The sequence below is a fragment of the Colletotrichum chrysophilum genome, assembly GCF_026319265.1.
Source record: "Colletotrichum chrysophilum strain AFK26 chromosome Unknown scaffold_11, whole genome shotgun sequence".
NCBI classification, from domain to species: Eukaryota; Fungi; Ascomycota; class Sordariomycetes; order Glomerellales; family Glomerellaceae; genus Colletotrichum; species Colletotrichum chrysophilum.
In genome coordinates, this window is record NW_026517298.1 from 511,277 (window position 1) to 527,907 (window position 16,631).

At 57.0% G+C, this 16,631-nt stretch overlaps 5 protein-coding genes across 5 annotated transcripts; 3 read left to right on the forward strand and 2 right to left on the reverse strand.

Moving 5' to 3' along the window:
- Positions 1–16: 16 nt before the first annotated feature.
- Positions 17–1,105, forward strand: COL26b_002343 (uncharacterized protein; the record flags this gene model as incomplete). The annotated part of the gene is made up of 2 exons (XM_053175266.1): positions 17–722; positions 777–1,105. 2 exons carry the CDS (start codon positions 17–19, stop codon positions 1,103–1,105), a joined length of 1,035 nt encoding a protein of 344 aa, XP_053040886.1.
- A 520-nt stretch (positions 1,106–1,625) lies between these two features.
- COL26b_002344 (uncharacterized protein) lies at positions 1,626–2,358 on the forward strand (the record flags this gene model as incomplete). The annotated part of the gene is made up of 2 exons (XM_053175267.1): positions 1,626–1,831; positions 1,914–2,358. 2 exons carry the CDS (start codon positions 1,626–1,628, stop codon positions 2,356–2,358), a joined length of 651 nt encoding a protein of 216 aa, XP_053040887.1.
- A 382-nt stretch (positions 2,359–2,740) lies between these two features.
- Positions 2,741–4,674, reverse strand: COL26b_002345 (uncharacterized protein; the record flags this gene model as incomplete). Its single annotated transcript, XM_053175268.1, has 2 exons — positions 2,741–3,146; positions 3,815–4,674. 2 exons carry the CDS (start codon positions 4,672–4,674, stop codon positions 2,741–2,743), a joined length of 1,266 nt encoding a protein of 421 aa, XP_053040888.1.
- Positions 4,675–7,363: 2,689 nt separating this feature from the next.
- On the forward strand, positions 7,364–8,559 carry COL26b_002346 (uncharacterized protein; the record flags this gene model as incomplete). The annotated part of the gene is made up of 2 exons (XM_053175269.1): positions 7,364–8,239; positions 8,335–8,559. 2 exons carry the CDS (start codon positions 7,364–7,366, stop codon positions 8,557–8,559), a joined length of 1,101 nt encoding a protein of 366 aa, XP_053040889.1.
- A 1,845-nt stretch (positions 8,560–10,404) lies between these two features.
- COL26b_002347 (uncharacterized protein) lies at positions 10,405–10,929 on the reverse strand (the record flags this gene model as incomplete). The annotated part of the gene is made up of 1 exon (XM_053175270.1): positions 10,405–10,929. The coding sequence occupies one exon, from the start codon at positions 10,927–10,929 to the stop codon at positions 10,405–10,407; it is 525 nt and encodes a 174-aa protein (XP_053040890.1).
- Between the last annotated feature and the right edge of the window lie 5,702 nt (positions 10,930–16,631).

Here is a 16,631-nt window from a genome sequence, read left to right on the forward strand (position 1 = left end):
CCCCCTTTCGCCGCAAATGGCCGCCGTCGCCGATCAACCACCCCCGGCCTACCCCGGCACCGAGGAGAAATCCTCCGCGCCCGCCGCCGGCCCGCGCAAGACGCCCCTCGCCGCCCCTGTCCCGGCCTCCTCCACCCCGGCCCTCACGCCCCTGACCCCCGACCAGCAGTCCAAGTACGACGCCCTCCTCGCCCAGGCCCGCGCCTGGTCCGAGGTCAAGTGCCCGACCGCCGCCCACGCCGACAAGTCCGGGCCCCTCACCGACTCGGAGCGCCAGTGGCTCACCCGCGAGTGCCTCCTCCGCTACCTGCGCGCCACCAAGTGGGTGACCAAGGACGCCGAGAAGCGCCTGCTCGAGACGCTCGCCTGGCGCCGCGAGTACGGCGTCGAGGCGCTGACCCCGGAGCACATCTCGCCCGAGAACGAGACGGGCAAGCAGATCATCCTCGGCTTCGACAAGGAGCGCCGGCCGTGCCACTACCTCAACCCGGGCCGCCAGAACACGGACCCCTCGCCGCGCCAGGTCCAGCACCTCGTCTTCATGCTCGAGCGCGTCATCGAGGTCATGCCCGCCGGCCAGGAGAAGCTCGCCCTGCTCATCAACTTCAAGACCTCCAAGAGCCGCGGCAACACCGCCCCCGGCATCGGCCTCGCGCGGGAGGTGCTGCACATCCTGCAGACGCACTACCCCGAGCGTCTCGGCAAGGCCCTCATCATCAACGGTATGTTCATGTCACTTCTTTTCTTGCATGGCTGTGTCTAACAAGAAACAACAGTCCCATGGGTCGTCAACGGCTTCTTCCGCCTCATCACGCCCTTCATTGACCCCATGACGCGCGACAAGCTCAAGTTCAACGAGGACATGAAGCAGTACGTCCCCGAGGAGCAGCTGTGGACCGAGTTCAGCGACGGCAAGCTCGAGTTCGAGTACGACCACGACGTCTACTGGCCCGCCCTCAACGCCATGTGCAAGGAGAAGCGCGACGCCAGGACGGCGCGCTGGGTCTCTGGCGGCAAGTTGATTGGCGAGTCAGAGGACTACCTTGGAGGTGCTGCCGAGAAGGGCGTGGGTGCTGAGGGGGCGGAGACGAAGGCTGCTGCTTGATTTTGTTCAATGTTTCAAAAGGACGGACAGAACTTCTTTCAGTCATATATTTGGTAGTATTCAGTATCTATAGACAAGGCGATAAACGCCTGGGGTAATGCGTAGAGGGAAATCAAAAGAACCGTTTCAAAGCTTTTCGATAGACACAGTCAGCTTGCTCTACTTTACGAAATGTTACGACCTACGAAATAGCGATGTCCCCCACAAACGTTTATCAATCGTTCGAATGGATTGTCACAGTTCAACGTGAGACGTTGAGATCACAGCTCTTATCTAATCGCCGATAAGGCTGCACCAACCGCCCCAAATTCCCCAGCGCGCCCGACCGCCACGACGACACAAGCTACCCCAAAAACCCTTGCAGCCTTCCAACGTCACTCCTAGCGCGAGCGCACTCTTCGAGGCCACCCAGATTCGGACAGCTCGCACCAAGCAATAAACCTCCACGATACGGCACGACACGCCCAATGCCACCTCCATAACAGCAACCGTCCACGAAACAAATAACCAAGAGAACAAAATGGCAAACATCCAAACGACAAAGAGCGTCCCCGGCAAGGAGACGCCGGGCCTGCGGTACCCCTCCAACGGCAAGACAATCTACCACCGCCCCCTCAACCGCACAAAGACCGCGGAGCTCAGCCAGGCCAGCTTCGCCTACCTCTTCAGCGAGATGGTCTCGTACGCCCAGCGCAACGTCAAGGACATTTCCGAGCTCGAGCAACGGTACGCCCCGCCTTTCCCCTTCCCTGCCCCCAATCCCCATCCCCTCTTCTACCGCAGCACAGCTAACATCCCCAACCCCCAGCCTCAACGTCCAAGGCCACTCAATAGGCCTCAAGCTCCTCGACCTCCTCCTCTTCCGCGAAGCCCCGCGCACGCAGCTGCGGCCCCTCACAATCATCAACCTGCTGCACTTCATCAAGCAGTCCGCCTGGCAGCACCTCTTCGGCCGCCAGGCCGACCGCCTCGAGAAGAGCGCCGACCCCGCCAAGCCCGACGAGTACATGATCATCGACAACGAGCCCCTCGTCAACGCCTACGTCAGCGTCCCCCGCGAGCTGTCCCAGCTCAACTGCGCCGCCTTCATGGCCGGCATCGTCGAGGGCCTCTGCGACGGCGCCGGCTTCCCCGCGCGCGTGAGCGCGCACAATTTGAAGGATGACAAGGAGATGTGGCTCGGCATGACCGTGTTCCTGGTCAAGTTCCGCCCCGAGGTGTTGGAGAGGGAGGGGTATTTGGGCAAGAGCTAGATGGGCTGGCTGGGTGGTGTTTGGGGGAGAACAGAGAGTGTGGTTTGTTTGACGGCGTTAATGGGGCATGGGCGGCGTTTTCGGCGATGGGTTTCGCGTTGTTATTTCACTTGTGCAGATGGCCACATCATCACTGGGGTTATTTGAATGGTACAGTCGCGAGTAGCAAGTTCTCTGCGTTGATGAATAAAACTGTTCAATCTCGAGATCTGCCCGTCACAGCGTGACCTGCCCTCTCGGGAACCACCACGCGATGCGCAAGCAGGTACCTCTGCCATCATACCTCCATCCTCCATCCATGACCCTCAAAAACAATGCCCGGGTATACCAAAACGCCATCCCACCACCCTCCCCATCATCTCGCCACCGTAGCACTACCCCCTCACCGCGGCATCCGGCTACCTCCCGCAGCACCCTTGCCCTTCACAATCGGCGGCCCGCGGTTCATCAAGCCCGACAGCCCGAGATCCTTCCACGCGGCCTCCTTCTGCCGCTGCGTCGCCTTGGTGATGCCAAACGCCGCGTGCTGGTCCGGCACCACGTCGTCCTCGTCCTCCGGGTTGATCGGCTGGTGCTGCGGCGGCACGTACACCTCGTCGTCCGGCAGCCTGTCCTTGCAAAAGTCCTCAAAGAGGTCGGCGTCGCGCGCGCGGTGCATGTGCACGTACGTATAGCTTGCGTCCTTGTTCTGGTTGGGAGAGGGCGGACGGGTTAGTCTTTCGGCAAGGGGGTCTGCAGAGTTTGGGGGGATGTCGACGAACCATTGCAGCTTGATCTTGTAGACTGGGCTATTTTTGCTGATTTTCAAAGCACATGTGTGTTTGCTCGCGAGGAGTAGGAGTTGGCTGGGTTGAAGTTAGTGTTGATGTTGACGCCGGACCTCAGCTCCATATGGATCCACCCTTCGGCAGATCCCGAGCAGGGGTGCCTGCAGCCGCAAGCTCAGCGATCCAGACGTCACCTGCAACAACAGTCCAAGGTTTCTTTTGGAACAAGGAGCATCATTCAAACATTTTGGGTCACCATGATCTCGAGGATTGGAAATGATGATTCCATTAATAATTAAGGGTTTCCTAGGTCATGAGCGCATCGTCTCTCCATAATGTCCTGCCGATACTCGAGCAATCACCCTCGCAACATCCAACCGCCAGATCAAAGCTTGGGTACGCAGGGGCACACCCATTCTCTGCAAACATCTACGTTCCAGAAGAGACATTTTCTGTCTCTGAGGGCGCAGAATGGGGGTCGCTCATTTCCAGGACAGCACGGCTCTGCTCCCCAAAGCTGACTGTCGACGGCATCGTCGGTGATCATGTCTTCGGAGGCTCTGGTGGAACTGCTCGTATCGATCGCGGAGTTGCTCTCGACAAGGCCTCTTTTCTGCTTCACGCAGTGGCAAGACCACTTTACGCACCGCCCCCGCGTATCCCAGCCGAGACACCGCCTTCCCTCTGACGCGCAGGAGTCATGCAGCTTGTGCCCGGGCGCACATTCCTCCACCAAGGATGAAGAGTGGGCTTCCGTTGCGGTGAATTCAACTTCGCGGGTGTCGTTGTTGTCGTTGGAGTCTGCAAAGGACTTCTCCATGACGCCCTCAGGGATGGCTTCGTGGAACGCCTGTGTCAAGTCGATCCCGAAATTGCTTGCGATCATTTGTTTGATCAATTCCGTGGCACTGTTGAATGTTTCGAACGCAGGGGTCTGGGCGGAATCGCGTTCGGTAGGAGTCTTTTCAATCTCAAAGAATTCGAAGACGTATTCTTTGATGCCGTTGATAAAGAGGGGGAGTCCTTGAGGAAAGTCCTTGAGTCTAGAAAAATCCAAGGCTGAGAGGAGACCATAGAAGAAGTTGAAGGGTTTTTCAGATAATTGGTCGATTTCCCATTTGATTTGATTATGAACGACGCCGATGTAGTATGAAGCGGTGGACTTGATGATCGCTTTCTTGTAGGGACTGCTCTCAGGACGGCTGTCGGGTGATTTCAAGTCTCTGATCCCAGAGTCAGCCGTTTCGTTCGCATGGTCACTGTTGTCGATGTCATCTTGGTTGACGGCGACGTTCAAGTCATCGAGGATGGTGTAGACGAAGTCGGTGAGTTCTTGAGGGAATGAGTCGATGGCCTTGATGGTGAGATCAGAGACAAACATGATGCCTTCTGAAATCGCGGACTTGACACGCTCTTTCTTCTCGGAAAGGTTCTCATCCTGGCTGTCTGGTGACCTCAAGTCTCTGCCGTCAGGGGAACTCTGGACGGGACTTGTCACAGCGAAGGCTGCAAGCGAGAGCAAGGGCATCCACAGAGCGAGCTTGACCATGGTGGGCGTTGTGTGGGTGATGCTTGAAGAGTCGTCCTGCCGTCTGTGGAGCTTGGAAGCAGACGTTGGGCGACAGAGGCTTGGAAGATGAGGCTCGGCTGACGAGGGCCGGCAGACGAAGTTTGGAAGATGAAGCTGTGGTGGTGGAAGATATGTTGCGTGGTTGATGCTGCAAAAAGGTATGATGGTTGGGGGATGTGAGTGATGAAGTTGAAGAGATCTGGAGACTGGCGGGATCGGGGGCGGTTGTTTATAATCCATCGCCTTGCCATCGAGGGGCCTCGCGGTTGTCTGTTGCAGATGATCGGCGAGACTTCCTGCGGTAGGAGGCCTGACGCTGCCTTCCATGAGTGGTGTCCAGAGGCTTCAGGGAAGGCATCATGACGTCGAAAGAGGCAGAGAAACTGCCGACAGGAAGGTACGAGAATCCCCAGTGGAGAGATGATCGGCCAAGAGACTTATGATAACGAGGTTGGAGGAAAGAACCACTCTGCGGAGAAGGGGAAGAGGGCATCGACCAAAGCAACTGCGTCGGCGATAGCAAGGTAAGAAGCGACTGCCGTGAGGAGTGAAGCGACAGGAACCAGTCAAGGTGGGAAGGCATCCGACGCTCATGGGGTATATGCCGTGGCATCCCCTCGGTCCCATGGAAAAGTGGAAGGTAGCAACAGTGAGCCATCGCGGAAGGTGGACGTATCTCTTAGGAGGGCAGTCATGGGTGAGCCAGAGCCACTTTCCAAGTGCCTTGCCTTCTTGATGCCAAAGGCAGGAGAGTTCTCGGTAAATACCAGCATAGCCATCTGCGAGTCCCTCTAGCCACTGCGCCTACTCTGCGTTCTCCTGTATCGCGAGACCTCCTGCTTGAAGTCCGCTCCTCAGGCGGGGTCCTTACTGCCCTCAGCCTTCCTGCCTTCCTCCACAGATCCTGCCTGCCTCCTTGAGATTGGGCTGGCCCAGCCCAGCCCAGCCAAGTTGAGCCGAGAAGGCATCACAGATGATAGCTGCCTTGTTGGAAAGGAGAAGAGTCGAATCCACGTTTCGGCAATTTGGGCCTGCCATTCATGTGCCACGACCGTGGTATGTGAACCATGGTCGGGGGTCGCCACAGAAATCATGGGTGATGTCGAGAAGCATCAAGCGAAAGACAGTGACATACACGCGCGTAAATTATCGCTATCGAGTTGACATTGCAGAACTCCTCGGCGCAATGTGATAGTGGCTTCCAGTTCACGGATGCAGACCAACCCTACCCGTCAAAGTGGCTAACTTGAGGTCCCTCTGCCGCTGTCTCGGACATCACAGAGACTCTGTCAGTTATTTTGAATACATGCCCACACGCAAGCCCACCGCCTCGCGCGTGCCTTTCAAAAGATCTTGTAGACAATGTCACCCCTAGCGGCGTTTACCAGCATCCAAGCCAACCCCTTCTCGGGAAAGATTCCTGGAAAGCAACGACGGTATCAAAACAAGTCCACCAAATGGAAGACAATATACGTAACGATGTGCGAAAACATATTACGATTGCAGAGTTTTACAAACCAAACTTCTACGTGTCGTGACTGGCAGCAGCAGAGCCCTTCAACTGCTCCTCAGATACCCATATTGAAGGCACTCTCAAGGTCTAGACTCGATCTCCTCCCGGACCTCCTTCGGAAGGCGCGCGTCTTCCCGCCAGACAAATAGTATCGCCGCAGCACCACCGATGACGACCATGACAGCAACGCTAACGATGGCAACGACGGCACGAGTATGAGTCTCCATGATGAGTTTTTGACTCACCTGATATAAGAGAAATGGTTTGGTTTATTTCGTGGAGGCGCTGGGTTTATCGGGTTTACCCCTGAATCTGGTGATATTGGTGATGGTGGATCGTGAGTGCTTTATCGCAGAATACTGAAGTCGAATAACTTGTCGAATACCTGCGTATCCCAGATTCTCAAGATTCTTGTTTGTTGTTTTTCGTCTGGTTCCAAGTTTGCCTCGTTCCTCTCCTCCCAGTCACCCAAACCATCAGCTCACCTAAATATCACCGACAAACAAAGCACCCTCATCCCAAACACCACCCCAGATCCCACACAAACCGCTCAGAAAGACCCCTTCTCAATTTCTTTCTTCCCCTTCAGAATCTTCACACAAGAAGCCCGCCCGTCTTATCACAGGCCATCTGTGAAAAACCAGACCGCACTGGGGACCCAGCTCAGCTGTTCACCACCAACCTTGCTGCCACACCCTCCTGCCCACAACAAAGCTATTGTCCCACCCGCATCTCACCTCTTCTCGAACTTGTGAACAGACTCACACTTGTTCAGCCCTCGACCCTCGAAGACCTGCTCTAGGCTTTCTGTGAGTAGTGACAAAAAGAACAGCGCATATATCCATCCGCGCGCAAACGGCAGCGCTCAAAAGGGAGACTTCCCCTTTCCCTCCTTCAATCCCACGCGAAAAATCAACAATCACAAAATCGGCGACGCAATCCAAGAAGTAAGTGACTTTTTCATCTCCTAAACTCATTTGGTTTGTCACTTGAGAAAAACAGACGCAGGGCTTTCAGCCTAGGATAGGGGTTCACCTGAACAACAGACCGGGGACACACGCGCCTCGTTTGCTCACAACACCAACCCAATCTGGCGATACCCTCACCACCCACTACACCAAAAATAACCCCACCTCGAGGCGAACTCCCATCACAATGTCCGACTTCAGGTACATCCCCTTCCCGCTCCCCGCCGACGCGACCCTCACACTCACCACCACAATCACCAGAGACCTTTCCACCCCCATCCCAACTACCACCGCACCGCCCTCGGTCACAACCAACTCCCTCCAAGACCCCTCTCAAACCCTCTCCATCACCACAATCACGCTCCGCGTCACAGACGCCCCCTCCAACTCCAGCAGCATCCTCAGTACCGCTGTTTCCTCATCTCCAACTCCCACTCCCACTCCTACCCCCTCCGGCCCAGCCCACAAGCCCGCAGTCCGAGGCGACATCACTCCCACATTCTACATCCTCGCCCTCGTCCCCATCCTAGTGATGATCCTCTGCGCCTACGATTCCTACACCCACCGCAAGATCGACGCCAAGCAGAAGAACATCACCACCACCACCAGGGCCGCCGCTCCTCGCAACCACCCCAATGGCGACATCGAGCTCCAGGACCTCTCCACCGCCCCCGCGGCCCCCCTGCGCCAGTACTGGTGGTTCGAGGACGACACCGTCACAAACCAGGTAAGCACCGACACCGACGACCGCGGCGTGCCCTACAACTCCCTCTGCCACCCGCGTCCCCCTATCCCCCTGCCCTCCCTCTGGGCAGCCTCCTGGTGGCCGTACAGCCGCGGCAGCGGCCAAGGCCGTCCCCACGGCACGCTCCCCGGCTGGGGCAGGCGTCACACGTTCTCCGAGTGCGGCTCGTACCCCGCCACCTTCGACCCGTCCCGGCCCCGCCTTGGGCTCAATTTCGAGCCCCTCACCCAAGAGGTCAGGAGACGGAGGCGGGACGGAGGAGAAGGAGGAGGGGAGGTCTTCTCGCGCCGCCTGATCGTGGGCCGTGACGCCGACGGCGTGATCCAAATCGTCATCCACCCCCGCCCCCCAGCCAAACCCCAAGACGATGATATCCAAGACGATTCCCAACTAACTCTTGTCCCTTCTCCCAGGCCACCGACACCGCCCCCGCAGCCGCCGAGACCGACCTCGTGTCCTCCCAACCTTCTACCCCCGACTGGGCCGCCGGCATCCCCTCCTACTACAACAATGGCCGCTCCCCGACCCTCAACTACTCCTCCTCCATCTCCTGCTCTTCTACCTCCGTCGTCGACGTGGATGTGATCCCGCCCGGTATGAGCGCCAGAGCCGCCGGCAAGCTGCCCGCCAAGCCCTAGAAGGGCAAGGCTAAGGCCAGCAGCAGCAGCGGCAAAAGAAACGAGGCTACCACAGCCGCGGCCGCGGCCGCCACCGGCACCGACCAACCCACCACCACGGCTGCGACGTCTCGGCGCCCGAGAAACGTCGCCGCCGGCGAGGGCTCATCCTCGTCGACCGACGCATCCCAGTCCGCGGACGCGCCGAAGAACCTCCCGCCCCGGTGCGACACCTGCAAGGCATGGCCGCTCATCGAGTGGCCCCGTCTCTGCACCTCCTGCGGACGGGTCGCCTAAAGGCCACAGCCAACGGACACAAGAAACCGAGGGAAGGAGAGCGCACCAAACCGCCATCCCTACCCCTGTCATGCGTGTGCGAGAAAAGAGAGCCGCATCTCGAAATCTCTCCGTCCGTCTTGGCTCGTTCCATCTGCATTTTGTCCAAGGTGGGCAGGCGCTCCGACCAGGCGCATCTACCATGCTTACCGCTTTTGTCGCAGATGGAGAAGAGCCCAAACTATACCGCAGATGGAAGAACGATGCGTCCTCGTACTTTGGATGAGCGAAGGGGACGGGGGGCGAGAGAGAGAGAGGGAGAGCATCTGTAGGGTATACTGTACAACTTTGGACGGGGAATAACCAAGATAGCAAAGAGCAAAGAGAATCAAAATCCAGGCAAACACCCCGCGGAAGCCAGCCAGCGTGAGAACTCATCGAGTACGAACCGCGGATCCTCTAACACTCGTCGTTATAGTTCTCTCCCTTCCCTTTCCGAGATTTTGGATGAAGCAAAGAGATCCCGTAAACTCTGAGACGGGAAGGTAAGGGAAGGGAAGACTCGAACTCAAAATCTTGTCTTGGAAGGACGGAAAGACGGTTGGGATGCCGTCCGCTGGGTGCGTCCCAGAAGACCAAAGCATGAATGGGCGAGTGCCGAGGTGGAGTGGCCTATCAACTGTCAGCTATTGTTTTGTGGAAAAGGGTCTACCCCAACAAACGTGCGTTGTTTCAAGTCAATCACTTTGGCCAAAACACATCAGAGGAGGGATGACCCTGACGACAATCATCGGGAATGGTGTGAGGCGTGAGGAAAAGTGTGTGTTAACCAAGAAATGGGAACAGCCCGTCGGCCAGAGCGCTTCTCGACCGCGGGCTGCCCTCTGAAACTCTTTGATTGCTCTTCTCTGATACCCTAATGCAATAGAGTGGCCGTCTAATAGTAGCCGGACAATAAGATCCCATTCCGCAATAATCCCGTTTTTCTCACAAACCGCAGTTGTCGCAAACTGCGTGCTTCCTTCCCAAAAACGCTGTTGTAGAAGCGCCCCAATACCCTTGTACAAAAAGTGCTGGTGCTGTTCTCCCCTGCTGAGAAATGAAGTAGGAAAGCCCTTGCTCCTGCTCCCGCGAACGCGGACACGAGGTGGTGTCTCGCGCCCAGTTGCCCCAATAGCCCATCCCATGCTCGCGCGTATCACGGCTACGAGAAGGGTGGGTTGCTCCCTTGTGGTAGGATACTGAATCGAAAAGTGCCGCTGCTCGCTCGCTAGTTTGTTGTCCATGCAATTGACTCCGAAAACGCCTGTTCATTATGGTTGGTCCGTTACCGCCCGTTCTTTGGTGACAAAGCTCGACAATAAAAGTTGAAAACAGAAAGCCCCCGATGTGGCCGTCGGGGCCTGGTGAAAGTGTAGAAGTCGTTGTATATAATACAAGCTGAAGGGAAGGCGACTCGAATGTACGGCGTCGGATTTTGACTGGGTATTATCCGAGTATGTTCGGCTTGATCCGTGGGTTGGTTAGATGAGGATCCGCACCCCGTGGGCATTCCGTTGGCAAGGTTTGTTGCTGTTGCAAGTGCCTCGCTTATCTGTTGCTGCTGGTATCGCCCCAGATGGGTGCGCCGAGGGGCTTGCTGACACCAAAGCCAACGCCGACGCCGACACCGATAACGAGTAGGCCAAGTGCGATCTTGGTGATGATGCGGTTCTTCTTGCTCATTTTCGCCATGCAGGCGCAGGAGCTGCGATCTCTCTGACGCTTGGCAGCCTTCGCCCTAGCCTTCCAGTCCTGCTTCCCCGGCCATATCGTGGGGCAGTCTGCCTTGGTAGTGGTGATGGTCTTCATGGCGTAGGGGTCGGAAGAGGAGGTGGCAGTGATCATAGCCTCGATATCGGTGTCAAAAGGGTTCTCATTGCGGTAGGATCGTGGGGTGGAAAGGTTGCTGTCGCGGTGAAGGTCGAGACTCTTCTCGGGGGTCGTCGTGGGAACGGGCGTCAAGTTGGCAGAAGGGATACCCTCGGTGGTGGTGGTGGTGAAGGCCGCCTTCTCGGGGACAGAGATGCTTGCGACAGTCGGGTCGACCGTCGTCTTTTCGACGGTGGCAGCCATTGCGAATTGCTCGGGGGAGAAGCTGGCGAGCCTGCTAAGAATACGATACTCGGTGGTGCTGTGCTTGTGTAGAGGTGTTCGACAGAAGGATCCAAGCACCCCAAGATGTCTGTCCGGTTGTTGAAGAAAAGGAGACTAGACAATTGCCAAGAAAACGCTGCTGGGCAGACTGGGAAGCGGGTTAGTCAGGGCATGGCGAGGTTAAAGTATGAATCAGCGGCGGAAAGGTTGGGCTGCACAACAGGGTGAGGGTGAGGCGTCTTCTTGGGGAGAGGCAGGTTATGCAAGGCAGGAATTGAGATCAACGCAGACCCAATTAGGAGAGAGGATTGGGTGACGTACAGTGGTAGACACGGCAGGTACTCTGCAACACCCGAGCTCGAGGAACACGGAGTGGTTGTGTTCTGGTGGCAGGAGAGGCAGACGGTGCTCAAGCAGCGCAAGTCCAGCGGCGATGGCCTGATGTCAACCCACTCGAATGGTCCCAGCCAGAAGGTGAGGTGACGGCGCGGTTGCAGTCGCAGAGGCAGATGACGGCCGGGGGCGAGGAGCCAAGGCGAATTGTCTTTCCAATGACGGGTGTTTCTCTCCAAGTCAAGGCCTACGGAAGGGGCCTTGTGATGTCAACCGGGGGCTGGTTGGCACGCTGGAAGGGAGGATGCGAGACAAGCACCCAAGAGAGAGAATAAAGGGAGGAAGATGTCGAGGAGAGAGAGGTCGATAAGGCGGCTGAGGATGGAGGGAAGGAGGTGTTGAAGAAGGTCGAGGACGAGAACAAGACCGACGACGAGCACAAGCAGGAAGAGCTGCCTTGTTGAAGGGTGTGCCTGTACGAATAAGGGACTGTGTGCAAGCACGACCCAGATGGCGGTTGATGTGGATGGAGGACTGGGGGGTGTTGAAACCAGACTGCAAGGCCGTTCAGCAGTGCAGGGCAGTTGGGACGGGACGACCTTCAACGAGAACTTGGCGGATTCGAAGAGACGACGCGACGGGAAGGGGGAGAGAGCAAGAAGGAAGGCAACGTGCACGGAGGGGAGGGTGTCACGATGGTTTTATTGGGGATGTGAATGTGGATGAGGAAGGCATAGCATAGTGAAGTGCATGGTAGGTAGAGTATATTGGGAGTGAGTGGATAAGTGCCAGTCGCATGGCGGCAGCAGGTACACGAATACAAGCTCCAGTGCGATGGATATGGCTGTTTGGCTGTTGGGGACGCCTGTAAGAGGCAGAGACACTGCGAGTACGGGATAGAGCGACTGACTACTGAAACCTGGGAAGGCAGACAACCAGAAACGGGTGTGAGAGAGAGCGAGCGAGAGAGAGTGCGCCGAGCAGAGAGAGAGAGAATGAGGGTGAGGGCCGTGGAGTGACAGACATGGGATGGAGAGCAAGAGAGAGAGAGATTGTGGATGCACCATACCCTGTCGGGTACGTACCTGCCTAGGTGGTCCCTCTCTCTGTGGCCCTTGGATCAGTGGATGGACCACGACCCAGACCGGGGACAGCGGTGGCCCCGCTGTTCGCTTGGGGTGGCAGCCGGGGGCTTGCTGGGGGCGTCTCAATGGGAGTGGGAAGATGTGAATGGAGCCAAGATTGCATCTGCAGGGGACTCCTCTCTCTGTCCGTCGCTCGCTCTCTCTCTTCTTTTTTTTTTTGTCTTTTTTTTTTGTCTTCTCCCTCCTCTGTTAGGACTGGCGGCAGCTGGCAATTTCCAAGTCCACGTCCACGTCCTTACGGGCGGCACACTAGCAATTAGACACCCACGGCCGCCAGCAGATGCACAAAGACATTGGGAGACGCAACGGGAGACCAAGACCTGGTGGCTCCCCTCTGGACTGATTTCTCTTCTTTTTTTTCTCGTGGAATTTTCTGGGGCCCTTGTTGTTGAAAAGCTTGGACTCCTCCTCCTGGTGCGGCGACAGCGAATACGTCGAGAATACGCGCACTGATGCTGAGCTGAGCTGAGAGATGTGATGTCTGATGTGATGCGATGCGATGCGATGCGATGCGAGTATCCCGTATCTGTGCAGTCCAGTCTGCCTGGCGTGAGCTTCTTCTGTACCTGAGAAGTCGCCGTGTCTATTTTGTTTTGCTTCCTAGCTAGCCCTGAGGAAGGTTTCGTCGCCTTAGCTAATCTTTGAGCTTTTGGAATACGCCAGTGAACTTTCTTCCTTGCTTCCCTGTCAATAGAGGTCGATTGCCTGACTCCTGAGGCGCTGCTGCCACTGACACACCACCTGCTCTCTGCATCTCCCGTAAATCGGATTCGACAGCGATACGTACCCTCTCGTCCATCCCACCCAAGTGCTGGCTGTTTGCTCCAGTGGATGCGCATCCATTTCCAGAATGGTTCGAGCAATAATGGATGGAGCTTGTCGTCCAGCTGGACTGGGGTTTCGACGCTGGATCTTGGTCCATTGTCCCTGAGCCCTTCTTCGATTGTCACCTCAGACCTCAGAGGCGCGACGACCAGTCCAGACCGCCACTGCCAGTCGCTGCAAGCAGGACCGTCACCACCACCACGGTAGAGCTGATCTACCTTAGTGCCTCTGTGTAGGGAGACAGGCGTGACAGGCGGCAGACTACAGCAGCAGCTAGACCTCGACAGCCGAGGAGGGGGCGGACAAGCACAACGCCAACGTCCACGCGACCAGCAGCAGACCAGATGAAAGAGTGGCCGTGTCTTGGTCCTTAGGCTCCACGACTCCTAGCGACGACGATGGACCAAGACGACATCGGCAGACTGCGCCGGCCAGGCCCCCCGCCATGCGCCCAAAAGGCCAAATCAAGTTAGCCGCAAGTATCTCCCACTGCTTGCTTGCGGGGAAGTGACCTCGCAAGCCAGTGAAATCGGCATCTGCAGGGTATTGTTGGTGCTGCTGGACTGTCACCTGCGGTCCTGGCGACGACGAGGGCGACGACGAGGGGCAACCGGTGAGCCCACGACCTTCTTCGTCGTCTTCTCACTTCTTCCCCTCCATATTCATGTTCGTGCGCACAGGTCTGCTGAAGGGCGAATTGAGTTAGGTCTGTGATGACTGGGCCCAAAAGTCAAACCACCCACCCGGTCGACAGGTCGAAAAGCAGGCGGCCACACGGCCTACCTGTCCATCGCGGCAACCAGCTGTAAAGAGGAAAGGGCCACCGCCAGCAGACCATCAGCCACGGGTCGATGCTGGTCGGTCACAGTCCCTTCAGTGGCAGGAGCAGACCGGCAAATGCCATGGTCGCAGTCTCGATCACCTCGCACGAGGCAGGCGACGCCAGAGACGGACGAGATGGCGGATGGCGACTTCCTTCAATGCCTGGAAAGAAGACACAGCTGACAGGCACGAGCACGGCACAGGCACAAACACGCAGGTGCAGGTGCTGGTGGTCGCACTTGGGGAAGAAGGTTGCAGTAGCGGTTGCAGTGGATTGGACTGGCAGACAGACTGGTTCGCGCTAGAGGCAGGTACGTACTTTTCTCGAGGATAAACACCCCTGCCCCCTAGCAGGTGCAAGCCCAATCTGCATTACCGTTTTTGGTATGGCTTCCTCTTATGAAAGGCCCCCGCCAGCGGCACCTTCCATGCGCATCTCAACACGTCTGATTGGCCCATCTGCCCCGTCCCTCTGGTGCTGTGCGGGTGGCGGGCCCACTCCCTGCAGAGTTATGCCTTTCACAGTTAGTGTCAGCCGCACAAGTCGCAGTGCCTCGCTCTGTTCAATTCATCCTCTTCGTCGCCTCCTCCACCCAGAATTCAGAAATCCATCCACCCTGCCTGTTCGTGCCGTCCCCTCTTCTTCACATGAATCGTCGTCATCTCGCTGTCTCCTGGTCTCTGGTTGGCAGCTGGCTGACTACAGAGCACCTCTACAGCACACTCAGCACTACCTACCCCTCCATTCAAGCACCCAGGCTGCCACTACGAAGTACGTGCGCAACAGCTCAGGTCCTCCAACGAGGCACTGCAAAGACTATGGCTGGTTCGCCTCCTCTGCGATGGCTGACTGACTGGGACACAGACATTGAGATGGACAAACAAACCTACACAAAACTTCAGCGGCCCAGCCAAACCAGCCACTGCCGCCGCCTGTCAGTCATCGTCTGCGCCGCTCAACTGCCAAGATGACCCGTCAAAAGCTTACGGCGAAGCCACCGCAGCGGCGTGAAGGCTGTGCACACTGCGTACGCAACAGACGAGACATTCTTCCAAACAAACTCCAACCCAGACAAGACCAGATCCCTCCGTCGCACGATGGACAAGAAACCATCCAGCTCCAAGCCACCTCCAGTGACGAAGAACAGTCCAACGTCGCGATAGAGTATCCCAATCGTTCCCGTTCTCGTTCTCGCCCTGGTCGTCCCCAGCAACCCAGTACACTACCTGCTATGGACAGCACCGCGATGCGATGCGATGCACGATCCGCAACTGGGCTGGGGCGCCTTTCCCTTCTGCCCGTCAGTACGGATAGAAGACCCGTTCTCATCGAGTCCATGCCTCTTTGAGCCTGCCCGTGGAAACATCAACGACGGCGGACCCCTCTTTCTTGTTATCATGCATCTCCATCTGCCATATGCCATCTGTTCTACGGATGACTTCATTCCATATCGGCATCGCAAGTCCAGGGCAGCTTTCTCATGCTTATGCTCACGCTCGTTGCATTGTGCACTTACACAGCCTTACCCCGGTTTGTTTGCCTGCAGCACGGTGGGCGCAAAAAGAGCACGATCCCTGGCTACCTCTCGCCTCTGCCCTGCTTGAAGAGTCGCGACAATGATGGCAGCAAGTCAGGATGCGCATTCTGTCCCATGGCATTGGGAGTTCCATCCTCCTGCAGCCTGCCCCTTCTCGTCGCCTCTCCATTCGCTGAAGAGCACCCTCGGTTCCTAATTGGGTCTTTTGGGCCAACCGGCCGAGTCTACGCTTCCCCCGTTCTTTATTCGTCCCTACACGTACGAATAGACTGCCTATCTCCTCCTCTTGGTCTACCCCTTCACATGGGTTCGTATTGCGCTCCTGCAGGCTCCAATTCTTCATCCTCTCACTCAACCAGTCTCACGCCAAGTCTCAGTCTCACTCGTTTACGAACACTCGCTCTCATTCAAACCCAAAGCTTGCAAGAAAAATCGGAGCAAGTGGCCAACGGCAAAGACGTCCATTACCCCCGGCCCGTTGGTGATTTCTACGTCCACGTCCCGCTTCAACGGCAGCGGCCAACAGGCATGGTTCATGGGTGGTGCATCTGCTGTTCATATTGGCTCTCCCCACGGCATATCGCCCCAAATTGAAATCATGAGCGACAGCAGCCAATCCGTCCCCCTGCTGCTCGCTGCCGCCGCGTCTGCACTGCTATTTTCCCCCGTCGCTTGTTACAGGACCCATCTTGTCCCATTAACCCATTTTATCCCCTCTCTCACCGTGCACCCCTTTTCCTGTCGTTGGACTCGTTTTGCCCCTGCCAATCACCCGTCTTTTTTTCCTCTGCTCCGCTCTGCCTTGACATGGCCATGACTCTGCCGCATTGACTGGAAATGTTCATCATGTTTGCGAAACAACCCTGGACTTTACGTCTTCGTTGTCTCTGGATGAGGCAGACCAGACCCAGTGTTCAGTTTACGGCCCCCAGTTGCGCCCTGTTCGCTTGTCTCGCTTGACGACTCCTTCTCCCTGCGTCAATACTTTCTTACCGTGGGCAATGGCGCACCGCTTCCT